The sequence below is a fragment of the Geotrypetes seraphini genome, chromosome 10 (assembly GCF_902459505.1).
Source record: "Geotrypetes seraphini chromosome 10, aGeoSer1.1, whole genome shotgun sequence".
Taxonomy (NCBI): domain Eukaryota; kingdom Metazoa; phylum Chordata; class Amphibia; order Gymnophiona; family Dermophiidae; genus Geotrypetes; species Geotrypetes seraphini.
Window position 1 is genome coordinate 32,906,357 of NC_047093.1, and position 22,892 is coordinate 32,929,248.

Sequence of the window (22,892 nt, forward strand, 5' to 3'; positions counted from 1 at the left end):
GCATGGAATGTTGCTACTCTTTGGGGTTCCGGAATCTTTTGTTACTCTTTGGGGTTCCGGAATCTTTTGTTACTCTTTGGGATTCCAGAATCTTGCTATTCTTTAGGATTCTGAATGGAATGTTGCTACTCTTTGGGTTTTGGCCAGGTACTAATGACCTGGATCGGCAACCATGAGAACGGGCTACTGGGCTTGATGGACCATTAGTCTTACCCAGTAAGGCTATTCTTATCAAATAAATAACTTATTTCTGTGCTTTCTCTCATGTTGCTTCCTGCCTCTTCCTCCTGTTCCCCACAGCTGTCAGTTTGTCTCTAGTGGTTTTCTATTGTTAGTTAACATTTAATGGAGACTGAATCTGATTCATGAGTTAGTTTCTACACAGCCTCCAAGACTTTCCAGAGCTCTTCTAAATAATGAGACAACTTGCAGTTAGGACAACCCTTTAATCAATCTATCAGGGTCTGTTATGGCAAAGATTAACTGCAGCACAAGAGACCGTCCTAGAAGGCAGGATCTCGGTTGGTTTTAATTAAGTGTAGGTCACAAAGATCAATGTTTATTTCAAAATGCAAACCAGTTGTATGTGGTCTAACAACCTTTTTACTTGTACAGTGGTACCTTGGTTTACGAGCATAATTTGTTCCAGAAGCATGCTCGTAAACCAAAATACTCGTATATCAAAGCAAGTTTCGCCATAGGAACTAAGGGAAACTCACTTGATTTGTTCCCATCCACCCCCCATCCCCCGAGGCCAGCGGAGCTGCTCTACCCCCCTAAGAACCAGCATTGCTCCCCCAGCTCATGAAGGCCCCCCCGCGTGATCCTCCATCCCCCTCGCTCATTTCGCTCCCCCCCCCCCGCGATCCGGTGCCCCCCCCTGTGATCCGGCGACCCCCCCCCCCCCCGCGATTCTGCGACCCCCCCCCCGCCGCAATCTGGCATCCCCCAGGCATCCACCCACCCACCCGATCAAATTCCTTACCCCCTTTTGGCACCGGCACCAGCACCAATGCACAGGACATACCGGTGCCCGAAGATCTGCCTCCTTCGCGCTGGGCCTTGAGCATCTGCGCATGCTCAAGGCCTTCGGGTTCCCGTTCTCATTCCGCCGGTGCCAAATGGGGGTAAGGAATTTGATTGGGTGGGTGGGTGGATGCCTGGGGGATGCCGGATCGCAGCCGGGGAGGGGGGTGCAACGCGAGCGGAAGGTGCTGGATCGTGGGGGGGGGGGGGAGGGTTCTGGATCGCGGGGGGGGGGGGGTGCGCTCTTAAATCGAGGCAAGCTCAGTTTCCGAGGTGCTGATTTGGCGAATGTTTTGCTCGTCTTGCAAAACACTCGCAAACCGGTGCACTCGCAAGCCGAGGTACCACTGTTCTGTGATTTATAATGTGGTCCTATGCAGCTGCTGTGAAATACATAAGGGCTGCATGGTTGAGTGTCACAGCTACTTGAAGGTGTCTGTCCCGACCTATATCAGCTGGAAGATTGTTCCTAAGACTCCCTCGCCTGCATCCCATCTTCCAGTTGAATGATTGTGTTGCTATGGGATTTGTACTGGTACAGTATTTCAGGTCTAGGAGCAGGCTGAGGATAAAGGAGGCCAAGCACAAGAAGGGTGGGTAATAGAGGCTTGGGATATCCACTTGTTGTGCCCCTGAAATGTCATCTTCATGACCGAGACTATAGCTGAATAGCCTGGAGGGAGGAAAAGACATTTTGGGCCGGATTCTCTAATATCACCGGTAAAATCCTACAAGTCACTGTATTTGCCGTAAATCTAACAATTCCAAAACGACTAGAAGGAAGTGCAACCAGAGACTCATGAAATCACCAGACAAAAAGGTAGGGAAAATGATTTTATTTTCAATTTAGTGGTCGAAATGTGTCCATTTTGAGAATTTATATCTGCTGTCTATATTTTGCATTATGGCCCCCTTTTACTAAACCGCGATACCGTGGTTTTTTTGTTGGTAGATCATTTTGACTTGGTCATTTTAAAAGTAGCTCACAAGCCAAAAAAGTGTGGGCACCCCTGATCTAGTGACTGACAGAGAAAAGTGACAGAAGATAGGCAAAATGTGAGGCACAGAAAAGAAGAATCAATCAAAATCGACAGTGGCCAGTAAGATTTTAAAGCGAGTTGGCAAAGTCAATTTTTGTAGGGGAGATTGGGGATCTAACCCTTCCATAGCATTGTTCGCCCAGAAGGAATTCTCATTTCTATCCAAACCTCACAGTTTTATGGCGGATTCAACCCGCAGAGAAGAGCACGGCATTAGGGGCTCAGGCCAGTACCGCAGCCTGTCTCCTAATGGATTTACATCAGAGGGAGCAATGAGCACTGGACAGGCTGGGAGGCCAGGTCCAGTTTACCCCAACTGGTTAAGTCACTTCCACACAAACCTAACTCTGACTATGAATATAAGCTTCAATTAAAAATGAAACCTAGTTATCCTTATGGATACTCGAGAGCATTTCGCTGAACAAAAATCTTTAAAAGAATCTGTGATTTTGGGAGGAAGCAGAGATAAGATCATAAAGGTAGGAACTAAGACATAGGTAAACCTCTACCAGACTGAATTTAGAGAGGACAGAAAGATTTTAAAAGCAAACACTAAGGAGGGAAAAGGGGGACTTGCATTGGTTCCTAAGAAGCCATAGATCTGTACTTAAAATCCAGCCCAGACCTTTGCTAACTACTGCTGCATTTCTAATAAATGACTCACCCAAACATGACTGCCAGAAATGCTGGAAAATGTTCCAAAACCCAAGGTCATAATACACAGCGATTCCTGACATACCTTTGTTCTTCCTCACGCTCTTCTTTGGTCATCATCTTCTCATAGTGACTCCCCCGAAGCTTTCCAGGACTGTATTTAAAGGAGAACTGCTCTTCTTCTGAAAAAAAATTTGGATGGTTAGTGGAAAGAGATCTTTAAATGGTCCCAAAAACCCAGAAAGCACTCAATGGAAGACAGACCATGTGAAATTTTTATTTTTACCTATAGACAAAATATACTTTTCAGTTGGAGGAAAAAACAGGTTCTTCTTGGCATGAATATAGATTTCTGTACAATGCTGGGCATACCCACTGCTTTCTGAGGCCAGTGCCATCTTGGTGGGCCTCAGTGCAGTGGTGTAGCGAGGGTGAGAGGTGCCCGGGGCAGTGGCACCCCTCCACTGCCCCATGCTCCTCCCCCGCCCCCTCCTGCCATGCATGCACTGCTTCCCTTCCCCCATACCTCTGTAACGTTCCTGGCATGAGCAGCAACACCCCCCCCCAAACTGCTGTCATGCCTGCATCGGCTCTTCCTATGACATCACTTCCTAGACGTGGGTCCAGGAAGTGACATTAGAGGAAGAGCTGATGCTGGCGCGATAGCAGCTTCAGTGTTGCTGCTCATGCCTGGAACGTCACAGAGGTATGGGGGAAGGGAAGTGGCGCACATGTGCGGCAGTAGGAGGCCTTCCCTCCGCTGCATTACTGATGGTGTTATCAGTGATACAGCAGAGGGAAGGCTGCCGCTGCCACTGTTTTTGGATGCCTCAGAAGGTTATGTCAGTTTCACGGTGGGAGGGTCGGTGGGGTTCTGCTGCCCAGGGGGATGGGAGCTCAGAAATAGTGGAAGTATGGATTTTTTATTTTTTTTTATTTTTACTAGGGATGGAGTCAAGGAGTGTCAGGGATATTCAGGGGAGAGGTCGATCTTAATTAGGCTTATTTTTGGGGTAGGGCTTATATTAGAAGCATCTTTAAAAATCATGTTAGGATTTATTTTTGGGAAAACACAGTACATAGTTACAAGGAGGAAGGAGTGGCCAGTGGTTAGAGCTGTAGCCTCAGCATCCCGAGGTTGTGGGTTCAAGCCCCACGCTGTTCCTTGTGAGCCTGGGAAAGTCACTCAATTCTCCGTTGCCCCAGACACGTTAGATAGATTGTGAGCCCACTGGAACAGATAGGGAGAAATGACTCAGTACTTGGATGTAAACCACTTAGACAACTAATAGGCAGTATATAACTAACTAAAAATCAATGTTAAAATAGGTCATTGTCGGTTGATCATTATGTCCCAGGAGTTAACCAGTCAAGTGCTGACTGTCCCCAGAACACCTCCGAAAAGCCAGTTCTCAGTTTGGTGCTAACTGGTTATTTTCAACGGCAATAACCAGTTAAGTGTTGCTGAAAATTAGCAGTTAGCTTTGAACAGACAATTTAACCATCCAGGAACCATTCCTAGCAGGTTAAATTGCTTTGAATATTGATCCCTATGTTTTTACTGCAGTCTTAAATTTGATCAAGAACACCTGATTTCAAGGTGGCAAAACAGATAAAAATAAAAAAAGGTGATGGTCAAAGCAAGGAAGATGCTTGGGTGCATAAGGAAAGGAATGGCCAGTAGGGCAAGAGAGGTGATAATGGCCACTGTATAAGTCTCTGGTGAGTCCCCATTTGGAATACTGTGTGCAATTTTGGAGACTGTACCTTCAAAAAGATATAAATAGAATGGAGTCGATCCAGATGGCCTGCTACAAAATTGGTTAGTGGTCTCTGTCATAAATCATATGGGGACAGACTTAGAGACCTCTGGAAGAAAGACAGGAGAGAGTGGCCATCTCTCATGCTGCCAAGGGGGTGTTGGGTGTGTGTCGCTTGGTGGTGGGAGGGAATGGGTATCCCTCCCACTGTCCAGAGGGTGGGATGGGGTATTACTTGGCAGCGGGAGGGAGTGGGCATCTCTCCTGCTGCCGGTGTTGGGGGGGGCGTTGCTTGGCGGTGGGAGAGAGTGGGTATCTCTCCCACTGCCAAGGGGATGTCGGGGGGTGTCGCTTGGCGGCGGGAGTGGGCATCTGTCCCACTGCCGGGTTATGTGTGTGTGTGTGGGAGGACATTGCTTGGTGGTGGGATGGAGTGGGCATCTCTCCCGCTGCCGGGTGTGTGTGTGTGAGGGAGAGGACATTGCTTGGTGATGGGATGGAGTGGGCATCTCTCCCGCTGCTGGGTGTGTGTGTGTGGGGGGGGGGCATTATTTGGCGGCCTGTCTTCTGCTGATCTTCAATTTAGGGCTTTGGAGTGTCTGAAATCATATAGAACACATATGTAAATGTGTATACATAGATTTGATAACCAGTGTTTAAACATGGGTGACTGGGGTCCACCCAGAGTGGCTGGAGCAGCTCTGGCCAATTTGCTGGGCAAATTGGAACGACGAAAGCTAATTCAAAGAGGCATACAGAAAATAACTATTTCAAACAATACAACATAATAGCATAAAAAACCAAAACAAAAACTTAGTCATTCCCTCTCCCTGTACAATGCTGTGCACACTCCACAGATTACATTTGGATTTACAACTGATTTTTATATTTTAAAGTCCCTGGACACTAAGCAAGAGAAACAAGATCCTGTTCCCTGGTGAACAAAGCCGGATCCACAGTCACTACTGGCAACAAAGGATGCACTGACACTGTCCGGCATGAACAGCACTGCTTTGTATTCAGTGGAGACTGGGCTCTGTAAAACCCCATCAGCACATAACAAGGGAGATCGTCTGTCTACAAACTATTTTTTTTTCTGCTTGAATCAGAATGGTAGTAAAAAGAAGAAAAAAAAAAAAGTCATTGGTTATTTTAAAAGCACTGTTTAGAATTCCATTAACTGACTTTTAGGTGTGTATTTCACATAATTAGTAAATCTCAATCCTGATTTTACAAAACCAACCAGCATATGTGTCTAAAATGCACAAAAGAGGTGGCATTGATGAACATTTGAGAGCTAACCTCGAAGCTAAGTAGCTAAGTAATAAGATTAAATAGAAGAAAAAGACATTAAGTAAAGAAATGAAGGAAACTAAAATGAAATACAATGAAGAAATAGTTATGGAATTATGAAATTAAGAATAAGTATGAATTTTAGAGTTTTGAGTAAATAAACAATAAAGTGGACTGATGAAGACAAGAGATTGCTGGGCATTATTCATGGTCCAGTTGATATCCGAAGGTCCATACAAATGAAAAAATAAAGAATTAATATATATATACATATACATATATTATGAAGTATATGTTAGTATTGGTTCATAGACAAAATCGCGGAAGACAAAGGCGCGCGCCGACAACTGAGCGCAAGATGGAGGCGCGCGCCGAAGAAAATGACAGTTTTTAGGGCCTCCGACGGGGGGTTTTGTTGGGGAGCCCCCCCACTTTACTTAATACAGATCGCGGCGGCGTTGTGGGTGGTTGTAACCCCCCTCATTATACTGTAAACTTAACTTTTTCCCTGTTTTTAGGGAAAAAGTGAAGTTTTCAGTAAAATGTGGGGGGTACAACCCCCAAACCCACCCCCAACGCGGCGCGATCTGTATAAAGTAAAGTGGGGGGGTTCCCCCACACACACCCCCGTCGGAGCCCCTAAAAACAGTTATTTTCTTCGGTGCGCGCCTCCGCGCTGCGCTCAGTTGTCCGCGCACGCCTTTGTCTTCCGCGGTTTTGACCTGACACCGTTAGTATTAGACCAATAATCTCTTTACAGTGTATATGGGGTCGCAATATATAAACAGGTAACGTATAGCTTTACAATATTAGAGATTTAAAAAGAGTACAGAGAATAGTTAGTGATTTAGAGAGAAGTGAATAAGGACTACACTAACAATTGGTTAAGATTTATCAAGTAAAATGCAAAAAAAAAACATTCTATGTTTCTATAGCATGGAATAGGCACTTGGGATCTCTTAGAGCAGGGGTGTCAAAGTCTCTCCTCGAGGGCCGCAATCCAGTCAGGTTTTCAGGATTTCCCATGATTATGCATGAGATCTGTTAGCATACAATGAAAGCAGTGCATGCAAATAGATATCATGCATATTCATTGGGGAAATCCTGAAAACCCGACTGGATTGCGGCCCTCAAGGAGGGACTTTGACACCCCTGTCTTAGAGAGAGGAAGAGATAATGGTTACTGCGGATGGGCAGACTGGATGGGCCATTTGGCCTTTATCTGCCATCATGTTACTATGTTTCTATAACCACAAAACTCTATGACCTCACGATGCAAGTGTTAAGAGCCTTAGCCTATAATCAGAAAATTTTATGACCTCATAATGCAGGTGTAAAGAGCCTTAGCCTATAGGGAGAGGAGGGGATAGTGGATGATGCCGAAGGGCAATTTGGCCTTTATCTGCCTTCATGTTTCTTTGAGGTCTGAATTTACACCTGTTGCTTGGGATGTCTAAGTTTCAGAAACGTACTAATATTGTACAGTGGTGCTGTCCGATTCAGGAAAAAAAATTTCAATTCGATTCAGCCTATTGAATCAATTTTTCTATTCAATTTGATTTTCCTGCCCAATTGGGTGTTTTTTTTAAACATCCTGGTGGGTTTATTTTATAGCCTCTTCACCCCCTTTCCCCTCTCCTACCCACACCCACACTGGCGCTCTGGTGTAAACAAAATAAACAAAAAAGACTTTTCCTCTCTCTGTTAAATCCTAGCTCATGTTCACGGTCTAACACCATCTCTGGCAGGATACACATTTCAAATCTGATATTGTAATCACAAAGCAAAAAATAAAATTATTTTTTCTACCTTTTGTCATCTCTGGTTTCTGCTTTCATCTTCTTTTCACTCTCATCCTTCCAGCGTCTGCCCTCTATGTCTCTTCAATCCAGCATCTGCCCCTTCCATCCACTGTCTGCCCTCTCCCCCTTTGGTATCTGCCTTATTTCTATGCCCCTCGTCCCTTTCCATTCAGCCTGCTCCTCCTCTCTCCTTTTTACATGATTCATTCCAGCTTCACTGCTCTCTTCATTTTTCTCTCTCCTATACCAGATCTAACATCTTTGTCCCTCTCTCCTTATTTCTCTGCTGACCCCCTTCCCAGCATCAATCTCTCTATTTTCTCATTCCTGTCTCTCCCCTTTCCCTCATCTGATCCCTTCCCCTCCTCTAATCTCCCTGCCAGCTGTTTCCTTCCTTTTTTCCTCCTCCCCTGTCAGCAGTACCCCTTCTCCCTATCCAACAGTAACTCTCTTCCCTTCCCGCCTCCCCTCCCAGCAGCATCTCTCCTTCCCCCTCCCTCCAGGTCCAGTAGCAGCTCTCCCTTTATCCAGCAGCTTCCTCCCCTTCCCAACAACTCTCAGTACTTGCTTGCAGCAGCGATTCACTTAGGCAGCCTTGGGTCCTTTGATGGATCTTGCCGCCTCTGAGGAAAGAGGAAGTTGCATCATCAGAGGCAGGCTGTGACTCAGCAAAAGCCTCAAGGCTGCCTAAGTGAATCACTGCTGCAGGCAAGTAATGAGAACTGCTGAGAGAGGAGCGGAAGGGAGGAAGCCACTGTCAAAGGCTCTCACTGGCCCTGCACAGACCGGCAGGAATTTTCTTCAGACCGACACCGGTCCACGGACTGTACCATGAAGTACCATGGTTAGGTCAATGGTCAATGGTCACTGACAGCACCATGAAGGGCCGGGAGTGTGTCAGAGATCATTCTTCCCTGCCTCAGCCTTGTGTCTTTATACCATGAGCTGCACAAAGCCCGAACCGCCATTTTCTTGTGTCAGGTATTTTCCTTACCAGGACCTTCAGGCCACCTTAAGTGCTCGGTTACTTGCGGTGGCATTGAGTGATAAAGGGAGGTGGGGGTTCCTTACCTCAGCAGGTATCGGAGAATTAATGGCGAAGTGCACCCTCAGCCATAAGCGCTGCAGCACTTCCTGACTGATCCTCCCCCACCAAATCGGCCAGGCCAATTTAAAAAAAAACCAAAAAAAACCGAATCAATTTGAATCGGAAATTGGGCAGCATTATTGTGCATTGCTCCACTGGAGAGCTATAGGTGATGCCCTATATATCCTCAACAGGTGATGCCCCCCCCACACACACCCCGAAATTGCTAATGATTAGGAACTTTGGGCTCAGTGACAGCATAGGGAAAAATAGTATGTTTCCAAAAACAGCTGACATACCCACATATGGTTAAGGGGCTGGTGGAGTTGCCGTACAGTGAGAGATTGGAGAAACTGGGCCTCTTCTCCCTTAAAAAGAGGAGACATGATCGAAACATTCAAAATACTGAAGGGAATAAACTTGGTAGATAAAGCCAGACTATTCACACTCTCCAAGGTAGGGAGAACGAGAGGGCACTCTCTAAAGTTGAAAGGGAATAGATTCCGTACAAACGTAAGGAAGTTCTTCTTCACCCAGAGAGTGGTGGAGAGCTGGAATGCTCTTCCAAGTTTCAAGTTTCTTTATTTTTGATATACCGTCTATCAAATCAAGTGTCTAGACCAGTGTTCTTCAACCTTTTTACACCCGTGGACCGGCAGAAAAAAAATAATTATTTTGTGGACCGGCAAACTACTAGGACTAAAATTTAAAAATCCCGTTTCCGCCCCATCTCCGCGAGCTCGGTCCCCACAAATCATCTGATCCCATCCACACAAGCCCGACAACACATCAGTAAAGGTAAAAAAATGATATTAATACAATTAGACCTCTCCGCAGCATTTGACCTAGTTGACCACACCTTACTACTACAAATTCTCGACGCCATAGGAATCTCAGGCAAGGTCTACAAATGGTTTCAGGGGTTCCTCAAATCTAGAACCTACAGGGTAAAATACAATGATATAAAATCAGAACCATAGACAAATCCCTGCGGAGTTCCACAAGGATCACCTCTCTCACCTACGCTCTTCAACCTCTTTATCTCCTCCCTAGGAGCCACTTTAGATACCCTAGATGTCACATCTTTCAGCTATGCTGATGACATCACCATAATCCTCCCCTTCGACCCATCAGAGACCACCACCACAACAAAGCTAGAAACAACCTTAGACACAGTAGAAAAATGGATGATGGATCACAAACTAAAACTAAATTCTGAAAAAAACAAAATTCCTTTTGCTCGAAAAAGCCCAAACTCCTACCATCACTGAACTGAAAATCAAAAATACCAAATACCCAATACAACCCGAACTAAAACTCCTAGGAGTTACGATAGACAGATGTTGCACAATGCAGCCCCAGATCAACAAAACAACCCAGAAAGCTTTTCTAACCATGAGAAATCTCCGTAAAATCAGAAAATTCTTTGACCAAGCACAATTTAGACTAATAGTCCAATCCCTAGTCTTAGGTCTGCTGGATTATTGCAACTCCCTATATCTTCCTTGTCCAGCCACTATGATAAAACAACTCCAGACCATACAAAACACCGCCCTCAGATTGATCTACTCACTCAAAAAATATGATCACATAACAACTGCCTTCTTAGACTCTCACTGGCTACCCATACAAGCACGAATCCAATTCAAATTCTACTGCCTGATATTCAAAGCATTACACGGCTCTTCCCCCTCCTATCTAAACAACCGCTTAAACCAAATCTCCACCTCAAGACACAGAAGAACCTCGAACCCTTTCGCCTTCCCCCCACTCAAAGGCACACATCGCAAGAAAATGTTTGACAACCTTCTGGCAACACAAACAGCAAAAATCAACCATTCCATCTCCAATCTTATGACAATATCAGACAACCTCAAAACATTCAGAAAAGAAATCAAAACCCTGCTTTTCAAAAAATTCATCCAAATATCTTAACCCCTCCTCTTTTACCTCCAGAAGATTCACCTACCTTCAGATAACCTTCCCCCAAATTACCCACCTTAACACCTTCCAATTAAACAAATACCATCAATAGATTGTAACCTACCCTCTCTAACTGCATTCCATATGTATTTTTCATACAGTTCTTCACTGTCAGTTTAATTTCCATCCTATAAGTTCACATAGAATTTTTCTTTTTTCAACCATCTTTATTTTCTCTTCTTTATTAATTTCCAGGTACTTTAGTTAGATTGTGAGCCTTCGGGACAGTAAGGGAATTTTTAAGTACCTTCTTACTTCTCATTTATAATCTTAATGTATATTTTCTTCAAACCGCTTAGAACCTAACGGATGTAGCGGTATATAAGAAATAAATTACATTACATTACATTACAAGCCTCAGTTATGATTTTATATTGAATGTATTTTATTAAAGTATAAAAAGAAACAATATTCTGTAGAATTGTCATTTTATAAATACAAATAATTCAGAGCAAGGATCAACAAAACCCCTGTCTCCCCTCCCCTTCACATATATCCCCTCTACTATCAAGAAAACTGAACAAGCCAAATTATTACAGAATGCTACACAGAAATATCATGCTAACAGAATACTGAAGTAACACATGACAGGAATAGTTTTAGGGGAGTGCAACTAGGGCAACTGCCCCCTGGTCAGAGAGCGCCCTAAGCCAGCTGAAAGCTAAAGAAGCACTGCCTGGGTTTTGCAGTCCCCAGTTATGTCTAACACCAGCTCTAGCAGGATATATATTTCAAATCTGATATATTCTAATCACAAAATAGAAATAAAATTATTTTTTTCTACCTTTTGTCGTCTCTGGTTTCTGCTTTCAATCTTTTTTTCACTCTCTTCCTTCCAGCGTATGCCCTCTCTGTCTCTTCAATCCAGCATCTGCCCCTTCCATCCACTATCTGTCCTCTCCCCCTTCCATATGATATCTGTCTTCTTTCTATGTCCCTCTCCCCTTTCCATCCAGCTTGTGCCCCTCTCTCCTATTTACATGATTCATTCCAGCTTCACTGCTCTCTTCATTTTTATCTCTCCTACACCAGATCTATCATCGTTGTCCCTCTGCTTATTTTTCTGCTGACCCCTTCCTATCATCAATCTCTCTACTTTCTCATGCCTGTGTCTTCCCTTCCCCTCCTCTAATCTCTCTGCCAGCTGTTTCCTTCCTTTTTTCATTCTCCCTTCCCTCCTCCTCCTGTCCAGCAGTAACTCTCTTCCCTTCCTCCCCTCCCAGCAGCATCTCTCCGTCTCCCTCTCCAGTAGCAGCTGTCCCTTTTTTTTCCTTGCCCAGCAGCTTCCCAGATTCCTTTCCCTCCTCCCCTCCCAGAAGCATCTCTCCTTCTTCCTCTCCAGTAGCAGCTGTACCTTTTTTCCTTGCCCAGCAGCTTCCCAGATTCCTTTCCCTCCTCCCCTCCCAGAAGCATCTCTCCTTCTTCTCCCTCTCCAGTAGCAGCTGTCCCTTTTTTTTATCTTGCCCAGCAGCTTCCCAGATTCCTTTCCCTCCTCCCCTCCCAGAAGCATCTCTCCGTCTCCTTCTCCAGTAGCAGCTGTCCCTTTTTTTCCTAGCCCAGCAGCTTCCCAGATTCCTTTCCCTCCTCCCCTCCCAGATGCATCTCTCCTTCTCCTTCTCCCTCTCCAGTAGCAGCTGTCCCTTTTTTTTCCTGGCCCAGCAGCTTCCCAGATTCCTTTCCCTCCTCCCCTCCCAGATGCATCTCTCCTTCTCCTTCTCCCTCTCCAGTAGCAGCTGGCCCTTTTTTTTCCTGGCCCAGCAGCTTCCCAGATTCCTTTCCCTCCTCCCCTCCCAGAAGCATCTCTCCGTCTCCTTCTCCCTCTCCAGTAGCAGCTGTCCCTTTTTTTCCTAGCCCAGCAGCTTCCCAGATTCCTTTCCCTCCTCCCCTCCCAGATGCATCTCTCCTTCTCCTTCTCCCTCTCCAGTAGCAGCTGTCCCTTTTTTTTCCTGGCCCAGCAGCTTCCCAGATTCCTTTCCCTCCTCCCCTCCCAGATGCATCTCTCCTTCTCCTTCTCCCTCTCCAGTAGCAGCTGTCCCTTTTTTTTCCTGGCCCAGCAGCTTCCCAGATTCCTTTCCCTCCTCCCCTCCCAGAAGCATCTCTCCTTCTCCCTTTCCAGTAGCAGCTGTCCCTTTTTTCCCCTGCCCAGCAGCTTCCCAGACTGATAGTGGTTTTCTCCCCTCCCAGCAGCTCTTCTTACTTCCCAGCGCAGCGATTCACGAAGGCAGCCTCGGGTCCTTTGTTGGGTCGCGCCGCCTCTGAGGAAAGAGGAAGTTGCATCATCAGAGGCAGCCGCGACTCAGCAAAAGCCCCGAGGCTGCCTTCGTGAATCGCTGCGCTGGGAAGTAAAGGAGAGCTGCAGAGAGGGGAGAAAGCCACTGTCGGAGGCTCCCCAAGATCTCTCCGGCCCAGCGCACGCTTCCGATGCTGATCTTGCCGGTCCTGCGCGGACCGGCAGGAAGTTCAAATGAGTCAATCTTGCCGGTCCTGCGCGGACCGGCAAAAATTTCCTGCGGACCGCTACCGGTCCGCGGACCGGCGGTTGAAGAACTGTGGTCTAGACGGTGTACAATATAAAAAGATTGTAAGGGACAATTAAAATAGGTAAATAAAAGCAATATTTTATCAAATATTAAAAATACTAGATGAATTCGGATTAACGTACATGAAATGGAAGGAAAGTAAGGGAGGGAAAGGTTGTTTAAAATACATCGAAGTAAAATTAATTAAAAAAAGGACGGTAAATGGGTGAGTGGCAAAAACATTAGGAGGGGATTCATTTCAAAAGAAGTATTAGATGGTTCAAAGCTTCACATGAATCAAGGAATTAAGAGGCTGAAGCTAATACTAAAGAATAAAGGCATCTTTAAAGAGTCTATTGTAGGGGAAAACACCATCCAGGGTTTCAGGACTAAGCTGGACACAGGTGAGGCTGGACTCATTTAGAGCACTGGTCTTTGACCTGGGAGCCGCCGTGTGAGAGGGCTGCTGGGCAGGATGGACCACTGGTCTGACTCAGCAGCAGCAATTCTTATATTCTTATGTACATGCCGGCACACACATGTTTATGTGCCCATTCTGATCCCCTTGATACTGTTGATGTTTATGGTTCAAAAAATGAATGCTCCAGGTGCATAAACATCCACTTCTCCGTGTATTTTAAGAGCAGGCTCTACACTGGCACACCTCTTAATATGTATATAGTAGAGAATGATAGTACTGTAGCTTCAAAAGGCACTAGGGCTGCTGCATGGACCTCTCAGGATGAAGGTTTTTACTATAAACGGGTCAAAAAACAGCTCTTAGCCCTCCCATCCATCCCTCACTGTAACAGTAATACTGGGCATCCTGTTGGCATAGTGGCAGTACTGCAGAGACTCCCTGGATTGGGCCTTCCATGGTCCAGGTCAGCTGGAGTTGGAAATGTGAAGAGACGGTGTTCATAGTCCCTGAGGGGAAGGGGGTCAGAGCCTTTATGAAGAGGGACAACTGGTAGCTTGATGCAAGGTATTTGGCCTCAGGACCATCATAGCAATGACCAGCCTTGAAGCAGGCGGGGAGAGAGTCTGTCGATACAGGGGGAAATTCTTTAGGTAGTTGTGAATAAAGACTCGGGCCTGATGCTCAAAAGCATTCCGTGCCACTAAGACTCCTTGAAGCTGTTCTTACTGGCACAGAAACACAACTTCTGATGCACAAAAGGGTTCTCCGTAGCTACTACCAATCATCGTAGCAGCCACCGATAACCCTATGCAAATGCATTACAAGGAGATCATTAGTATTCTAATGAGCTCTCCTTGTGATGAACTAAAAGCAATGCACCCCCTTTTACAGGACAATTTTCTGTTTGTGCATGTGTTGTGCGCTCATACCATGGAAATGTCCAAGAAAGACTGGTGGACTCGGATGTACTTCACAAATATCCTTTATTTCTTCAGACTTAATAACTCATTGACTCGACGTGTGCATGTTTCGGCCAAAATGGCTTGCTTCAGGAGCCTTGTGAGTCTCATCGCGAACTGAAAAACAGGCCCACATAAAGGAATTTCTTCAAATTAACCACACACAGCTGTAAAAAGTTGAAAGCTCCGTTCAAAGTGCTGGAACGTGGTCACACCAAATGCAAATTTGATTTGCCTTTATGAGGACCTGTTTCTCAGTTCGTTACGAGACTCGCAAGACTCCTGAGGCAGGCCATTTTGGCCGAAACATGTACACGTCGACTCAATGAGTGATTAGTCTGAAGAAATAAAGGATATTCGTGAAGTACATCTGAGTCCACCAGTCTTTCTTGGACATTTCCACTTTTCGACGTGCGCTTTTGTGTTTGTGGATTTGACTCTCCTGTTGTGGCACTACAGTGTGTTCACACAATATATGCATAACAGCTGCATCTCTCTCTAAAATAAAACAAACAAAAAAATAACCCTGCATGTCGCCACACTTCTCCTTCCCTCTGCCCAGCTGATGGCAGCTCTGGAGCTGAGAGCTGGCAAAGACGAAAGTGGCAGCTGCCAGCACAGCTGATTTACAGCTTTCCCTGCCAGCTCCGGAGCCGCAATTAGCTGTTCGGGACTCCGGAGCTGGGCAGAGGGAAGAACGGCGGCTGCAGGCAGGATTAGCTGTGCCTGGCGATTGCTCTTCTGAGCAAGCCAGAACAACGAAAGAAAAGGTACAGGAGTTGTTAAAACTAACCTTCGGTTACATATACTTTATTGGTGATTTTCCAAAGTCCCAAAACAAGTCCTTGACATAAAAAAATAAATGTGGTCCCGACTTGGATCCAAGTTTCGGCAACTATGTCGCCTTCCTCAGGGGACAATGAGGGATTTGTGATGCTCTGTTAACGTTGCGCGGTAACGCGTCAGCGTCTTTGCTCTGAAAACGCCTTTTCTCTAAAGACGCCGATGTGTTACCCTGTAACCATCTGAAAAAAAACAAAACACACTCATTCTTTGGGAAGATCCACGATTAGCATCACCGAATACTCCATGTGTTATGTTGGCCTGACAACAAAATATTAGAAGATGTCCAGAATTCAGACAGCGAGGTGAAAATATTCAGAGCAGCAGAATCTGTGTTTTTGTTGCCTAGGAGCTGTTTCTGGTATGGGGAAAAACTTAACAAATCTGTGTTCTTGCTCTTTCAGGGCCCCCAGTTTGTTTCTTTGTCACAGGAATCTCTCCTCACACCAGAGTTAGGGCTAGATTCACTAAGGGCACGGATCGGATCTATGTCCGGGGGGCTGATTCACGAATCACACTCAGGCAAATGAGGGCGATCGGAATCACGCCCCCAACCGACTGCCGGGATCGCTCTGTAGCGATCCCGATGCATGCGCAGACCATCTGTAGATGGTCTGCGCATGCTTAAGAGCAGCAACCATTTGTTTTAAAACTTTACTTTTGTTTTTAATTGAATCTAGCCCTTTTTTAAACTCTTTTTCTTCGCGAGCCCGTGGTTTTAACCCGCTTTAAACCCACGGGCTCGTAGTGCGGGGAAGGGCAGGAGAGTCGGGGCGGCGGCGAGAGGAGGAGATTCAGGGCGGCAGAAGAGATTCGGGGCGAGAGCAGGGCGGCGAGTCGGGGTGGCAGATACAGGACGGGATTTGCACCACTGAGGCTTCCAGCAGCTGTTTGGTGCCCGGCAAGACAGTAACAGACCTTGATGGATCCCAGCTCTGAGGAAGCCTGGACTTCTGGGGGAAATTTTTACAAGCTGCTGGAATTGTCAAGTGTACCAGCTGCCTTCCTCCCTGTCCCACCCCAGTTTCCAGTGCAGTTTCACCTTGGGCCGCAGCACCGAGCCCGGAGTTGGGGAGACAGAGAGCCAGCAGAGAGAGTTGGAGAGGCAGAGAGAAAAAGTTTATTTCCGGGCTGCAGGGCAGTCGGAAAGGACCTAAGCAACTAGTCCTCAGCAGTCGCTTATTTTTGGATGTCCCTTATTTTGTTCAGGGAATCGTTGCCTGCCTACATTTGAATGCCGTTCCCCCTCATTTGCATGCACGGATCGGAGGATGATCGGGACAGAGGTTAGCGATTCGGGTCGGAGGGAAATCGTGTCGCAAAGGGGGGGTTGCAAACTGATCGGTTTGCTTAGTGAATCTAGCCCTTAATCCCTGTACAAGTCTGGCATTATGTTTGGCCTCAGGGGCATTGGCAAAATTATTTCAAGTAACTGAATAACTTGATAGGTCACCTAGCGCAGAGAGGAAGAAAGATAGGGGGGTCAGTTCTGGGTTCTTGACCTCCCATTCCAATGCATCATGGTACACGCAGTCCCCGGGTTAAGAACGAGTTACGTTTTTAAAGCTGTTCTTAAGCTGGATTTGTATATATCTCAGAACTTGTTGATTTTAAGATACTTGCTGCATACCTCTGCTCTCAGCTGACAAAAGGGCCAACTGACCCCAGTGTTCCCTCTAAGGTACAGCATGCACAACCACACACTGTTCTTAATGTGGTCATGCATCATGCCTGAATCTGCTAGAGGAAAAGTGTAGGAGTCTAAGCCATGGAAATACTACTCAGTGAAATCAAATGAAGCTGCAACTGCGTTCTTAAGTATGAGTCGTATTTAAGTTGGGCGTCTATAACTCAGGGACTACCTGTACTCGACTCACATACGAACATAAGAGTTGCCATACTGGGACAGACCAAAGGTCCCTCATGCTCAGTTTTCTGTTTCCAACCGTGGCCAACCCAGGTCACAAATGCCTGGCAAATTGCTAAGGAATAGCAACATTCTAGAGCTGATATTGTGATGTCATAATGCTTCATTCCACCACTGCCTGAAAGCCAACCTCATCAGTGATGTCACAATGGCTTGATTATTCCTATACAGACAGTCCCCGGGTTAAGAATAAGTTACGTTTTTAAAGCTGTTCTTAAGTCAGATTTGTATGTAACTCAGAACTTGTAGATTTTAAGATTCTTGCTGTTTACCTCTGCTCCCAGCTGACAAAAGGGCCAACTGTCCCCCAGTGTTCCCTCTAAGGTACAGCATGCACAACCACACACTGTTCTTAACGTGGTCATTCCTGAATCTGCTGCAAGAGAAGTGTAAGAGTCTATGCCACGGGAAATACTGCTCAGTGAAATCAAATTAGATATGAAGATAGGTAGGACGATTGATTTGGTATGAACATATACATATAAGTAGGACAATCGATATGCCGGTAACATAAGTAGGATGATTGATTGATTATGCCATATTTATGCTGGTACTAATAACTCTGTATTGTAACACCTCTACAGAAGCTCACGCAAACCGCTCCGAATTGACCCCCCAGTCATTAGTAGCAGTATAGAAGCTCACAATAAACCAATAAATGAAGCCGCAACCACGTTCTTAAGTATGAGTCGTACTTAAGTCGGGCGTCTGTAAGTCGGGGACTGCCTGTACTTGTAAGTCCTCCTTCTTCCATTGGACCTAGCCAAGAGCACAATTCAAACAGGAGGGAACAAAGAAGCCTAGACAGGCCCTCAAATCTCCCTGCAAAATTAGACGACATTCCTTTGCTAATCTGGGAAGAAAAGTCAAATAAAAGGTGAAATTTAAAATGTGACTTATCCATGGCATTGGTTTTGCAAGAGAACTTAAATTAAACACACATGAGCTGCTTTGGCAAACCATCGACCATGGAATTGAAGTCTTTGTCCCTTTGGCTGTTTGTGTGGGTTGCCAAGACAAAAGCACTTGGAGCAGTTCCTCCCATTCCTTTCCTACAAGATATGGTTCTGTAGAAATGCAGACTTGATTCCTCAGCCATTCCAGACATATTTCCTTCCTCTGAGAAATTCTAAAGCTTCGTCACATACTAGATAGGGACCTGTTTGTGATGCTGTAAGGAGCTCACGTGCACTTCCTCTTCAATTATAACTCCACTCATCTAATATAATAAAATGATAGGTCGCGCAAGCGCACTAAAAAAACGTGTTCCCTGATCCGTCGCGAAAATACGAGTGCGCATGCGTGGGTTTTACGTCACCACCTACTCGCTTTGTACATCACAACCTCCCTGCTCTACACAAGCCCGACCGCAGCCAGACGACGATCTCCATTCCTCCTGCCGCCGCCGATCTCCGTTCCTCCTTTGCCACCCACCCCCTTCTCTTCCCCACAGCCTCCCTGCTCTCCACAAGCCGGACCGAAGCCAGACGACGATCTCCGTTCCTCCTGCCGCCGCAGATCTCCGTTTCTCCTTTGACACCCACCCCCTTCTCTTCCCGCGGGCCCGAATGGCGATTCCAGCAGCGTGTGCATCAGTCTTCACACGCTGCTTCGGGCCCTTCTACTGCCCTGATTTGCTCTGCCGCATCTCTGATGATGTCATCAGGGACGTGCCAGAGTAAATCAGGGCAGTAGAAGGACCCGAAGCAGTGTGTGGAGACTGATGCAAGCGCTGCTGGAATCATCACGTTTGTAGTCCGGACCGCGGGAAGGGAAAGGGGGGGGTAGAGGAAACGCTAATGCTGTTGCACAGGGAACAGGTGGGGGGGGAGGGAAATGGAGGGGGAGGGAATGCTGCTTTGGACAGACAGACAGAGAGAGGAAGGGAAACACAAAGAAAATAAGAAAGACACAGGGGCAGGTGCACAGGGAACTGGTGTGGGGGGAGGGAAATGGAGGGGGATGGAATGCTGGTTTGGACAGACAGACAGAGGGAGAAAGAAGAAAGACACAGGGGCAGGGAGATACACAGAAAGACAGACAGGCAAAGGGGGCCAGGGACAGAGACAGACATATAGGACAGCGGGAGCCGCGTCAGGAGGGGTGCGGGATGCGGCAGTGGGAACTTTTCCAATGGGTGCAACTGGGCGGCTGTCGGGAACCTCTGATCAGGGACAGAGCAAGGTAAGAGTATCATAGGGATAAGAAGGAGGAGGGGTGATAAAAAAGGAAGGGATGCCTACTGCTGGACAGGGGGAGAAGGAAAGAGATGCTGATGATCAGGGGGGGTGAAGAAAAAGGAACAGAGGACAGCCAAGGAAAAAGAAAGGCAGAAAGAAAGAAAGTGGCTAAGGAGAGAGAGAGAAAGAAATAAAGACAGACACACACACATATGTTCTAGCACCCGTTAATGTAACGGGCTTAAAGACTAGTAAGAACATATAGCCTTACTGGGTCAGACCAATCAAGCCCAGTAGCCCATTCTCACAGTGGCCAATCCAGGTCACTAGTACCTGGTCAAAACCCAAGGAGTGGCAACATTCCATTATCTCAGAGTAAGCAAGATTCCGGAACCCCAAATAGTAGCAACATTCCATGCAGAATCCACAAAGAGTAGCAAGATTCTAGAATCCCAAGGAGTAGCGACATTCCATGCTACTGATCCAGGGCAAGCAGTGGCTTCCCCCACATCCTTCTCAATAACAGATTATGGACTTTTCCTCCAGGAACTTGTCCAAACCTTTCTTAAAACCAGCTATGCTATCCGCTCCTACCACAATGTCTGGCAATGAGCTCAATGAACTTGCACACTGACTGCCAAAATAGCTTTTGATCACAGATAAAAAAGGGCATATCCACCACCAGAGAAACTTTATAGAGAGAGGGGCCAGTGTACAGCCAGAGGTAATGGATCTATAAATCTCTGCTCTCGTGTGTTTTGCAGAGCAACCTGACGTATGTAGAGTTTTCTTTTAAATATAGATGCCTTGGATTTCTGAAGCAGGTGGAGACTGGAATAGGGTTATCAGACGTCCGGATTTCCCTGGACATTTCCTCCATTTGAGGTAATGTCTGGGGGTCCGGACAACTTTTCAAACCCTGGTACTTTGTCCGGGTTTTGAAAAGCTTCTATCAAATCGCCATCGGGCAGGAGGGCATCCTCGCATGCCACGCAATGACATCACTTGCACACGAGTGCGACATCATCACGTCGCATCTACACATGTGCGGATGCCCTCCTGCCCGATGAGATCAGGCAGCGGGGGGCGGGTCTAGGGATCCGGATTTTCCAGACGGAAAATCTGGTAACCCTAGACTGGAGCTAAACGTGGGATGTTCATTGCTAAAATTTCTGAAGTCTACATTTTTATCTTTGATGGCGTGTAATGGAAAGATTTTTACTGATGCTCTGATTATGTGTTAACTGATCAATTTAAAGACGGTGGCAAAACTACACCGCAGATATGCTGCGTGATTTTGGATGACAGCAAAAACATCAGACCCCACATGGCCTTATCACAACCTGCAAGGAATCCAGATCCGGGTTTCCAAGTTTAATAATAATAACTTTATTCTTCTATACCGCCACAATCTTGCGACTTCTAGGCGGTTTACATTCAAGAGAGCTGGACATTCAGCGATTTACAATATGTAGAAGGAGTACAGAGTACAGAGACTTTAAGAAATCGAAATTACAAAATATGCTGTTTGCTAAGAAAAAAAGAGGAAATTACAATATACAGTTTGTTTAGAGATTCAAAAAAACCCAGCGAAAATTACAATATATAGTTTGTTTAGAGATTCAGACGTATTAGAAGAAAGGTCCTGAAATTACAAATGCTGCTCGATTAGGATTTCAGATTTTAGCAAAGCCTTTGGCAGTGTTCCACAAAGACGTCTAATAAATATACTGAGTGCCCTCGGGATGGGTCCCAAAGTGACGGGCTGAGTCAAGAACTGGTTGAGTGGAAGGCAACAGAGGGTAGTGATCAATGGAGATCGCTCTGAGGAAAGGGATGTTACATGTTTCCTAGGACTTTCTATCCTGCACTTTATGGCTAGCGACAGCATGCAGGAACTCCTGGAGAGATCTCTCGGTCTGGTGAGACTCCTATTGGCTTCCTGCAGGGGCTGGCGGCTAGCGACAGCATGCAGGACCTCCGGGAGAGATTTCTCGACCGGGCAAGTTGCAGTCGGGGGGGTTGACTGAGCCAGGATGTCCTGGAGGCTCCTCACCGGATTCGTCTGTGGATCTCCCGCTGCTACGCTCCGATGAGGATGGCTGCTGGAGGAAGATTCTCGGGCCTCACTTCTCTTCATGAAGTCTCTCAGTGCCCTCTTCCTTAGCTTGCGTCCACGTGGTGACATGTGCGCACAATGCAAGCCACACGGAAACCTCGAGCGCCGGATCCAATCAGTGGGCGCACAATTCATGAGGATCCAGTGTGTTCATCCTCCTCCTGCATCCCAGTTGTTTCTTTAGATGATTCAGGCATCTTCAAGTTGAGTAGAAAAGTTGTAATGGAGAGCTGTAGAAAAATCCGACCGATGGGAACGGGCGGAAACTAAAGACTGAGGATTAGGGGGAAGCAGGGGGAAATGGGTAGGGCTCGGGCATGCCCAATGGGGCCCGGGCACTGCACGTGATCAGAGAAAAAAAAAAAATAAAATCTCTCTGAGCTATTGGAGAGCTTATCCGCAAATTGGGAGGTGTTGGGACAACACCCATATGTGGCTGACTCATCCTGCTTGTCTTAGGAGAAGGGATGTTACATGTTTCCTAGGACTTTCTATCCTGCACTTTATGGTAAAAACCTTCTTGGCGGCTTACAATTCTAAATAGTATTTAGCGGATGTGCCAATTTAAAGACTAGACAGTGAGGGTAAATATTTAAATTACATTAATTAAAACGAAGGGAAAGGATGAAACATAAGGTTTGAGGTAATTACATTACATTACATTAGTGATTTTTATTCCGCTTGTGCTTTTATTTTCTTTTTCAACACTTTGCTGCAAAGCTACAAATTTTAGTTACATAACAAGAAAAGTTTTAAATTCCTATTTAAAAGATCCCAGATTAGATTCTAGTCGTATATTTCTTGGGAAGGAATTCCAAAGAGTAGGCCCGCGAACTAAAAAAGAAGCATGTCGTATATGTTCATGGACTACTGTAGTTCTTTATATGAAGGAATAACCAACTGTTTCTGATCCAAAGATCTAACCTCCTCTTTTACTAAGGCGCGCTAACCGATTAGCGCGCGATAATCTAATTAGCGCACGCTAATGCGTCCATACACTAACATGCACGCGTTAAGTGTTTAGCGCGCACTAAATCGATTAGCGCGCCTTAGTAAAAAAGGGCCTAAAGTGCTCTACATGATGAATATGGAATCAAAATTTGTGAAAGATAAAGCGAGCCGGCTCGTTTGTATTAAAGTTTTACCGTATTTTCACTCATATACCACGCCCCCGTGTAAAACGCGCACACGGGTACAGCGCGCGGGGAACTGTAATTTATGTAAATAAATTTTTATATACCGCGCACACCTGTATACCGCGCATGCCGCCCCGACTCTC

General features: G+C 46.0%; 1 protein-coding gene across 5 annotated transcripts in view; it reads right to left on the minus strand.

The window, feature by feature from the left end:
- Positions 1–22,892, minus strand: part of MXRA7 (matrix remodeling associated 7) — a 116,386-nt gene that overhangs the window by 19,374 nt on the left and 74,120 nt on the right. For all 5 annotated transcript variants that reach the window (XM_033961105.1, XM_033961109.1, XM_033961106.1 and 2 more), the window contains exon 3: positions 2,806–2,902. In XM_033961105.1, coding sequence (XP_033816996.1) covers positions 2,806–2,902 — 97 coding nt within the window. The remainder of the gene's footprint in view (positions 1–2,805; positions 2,903–22,892) is intronic.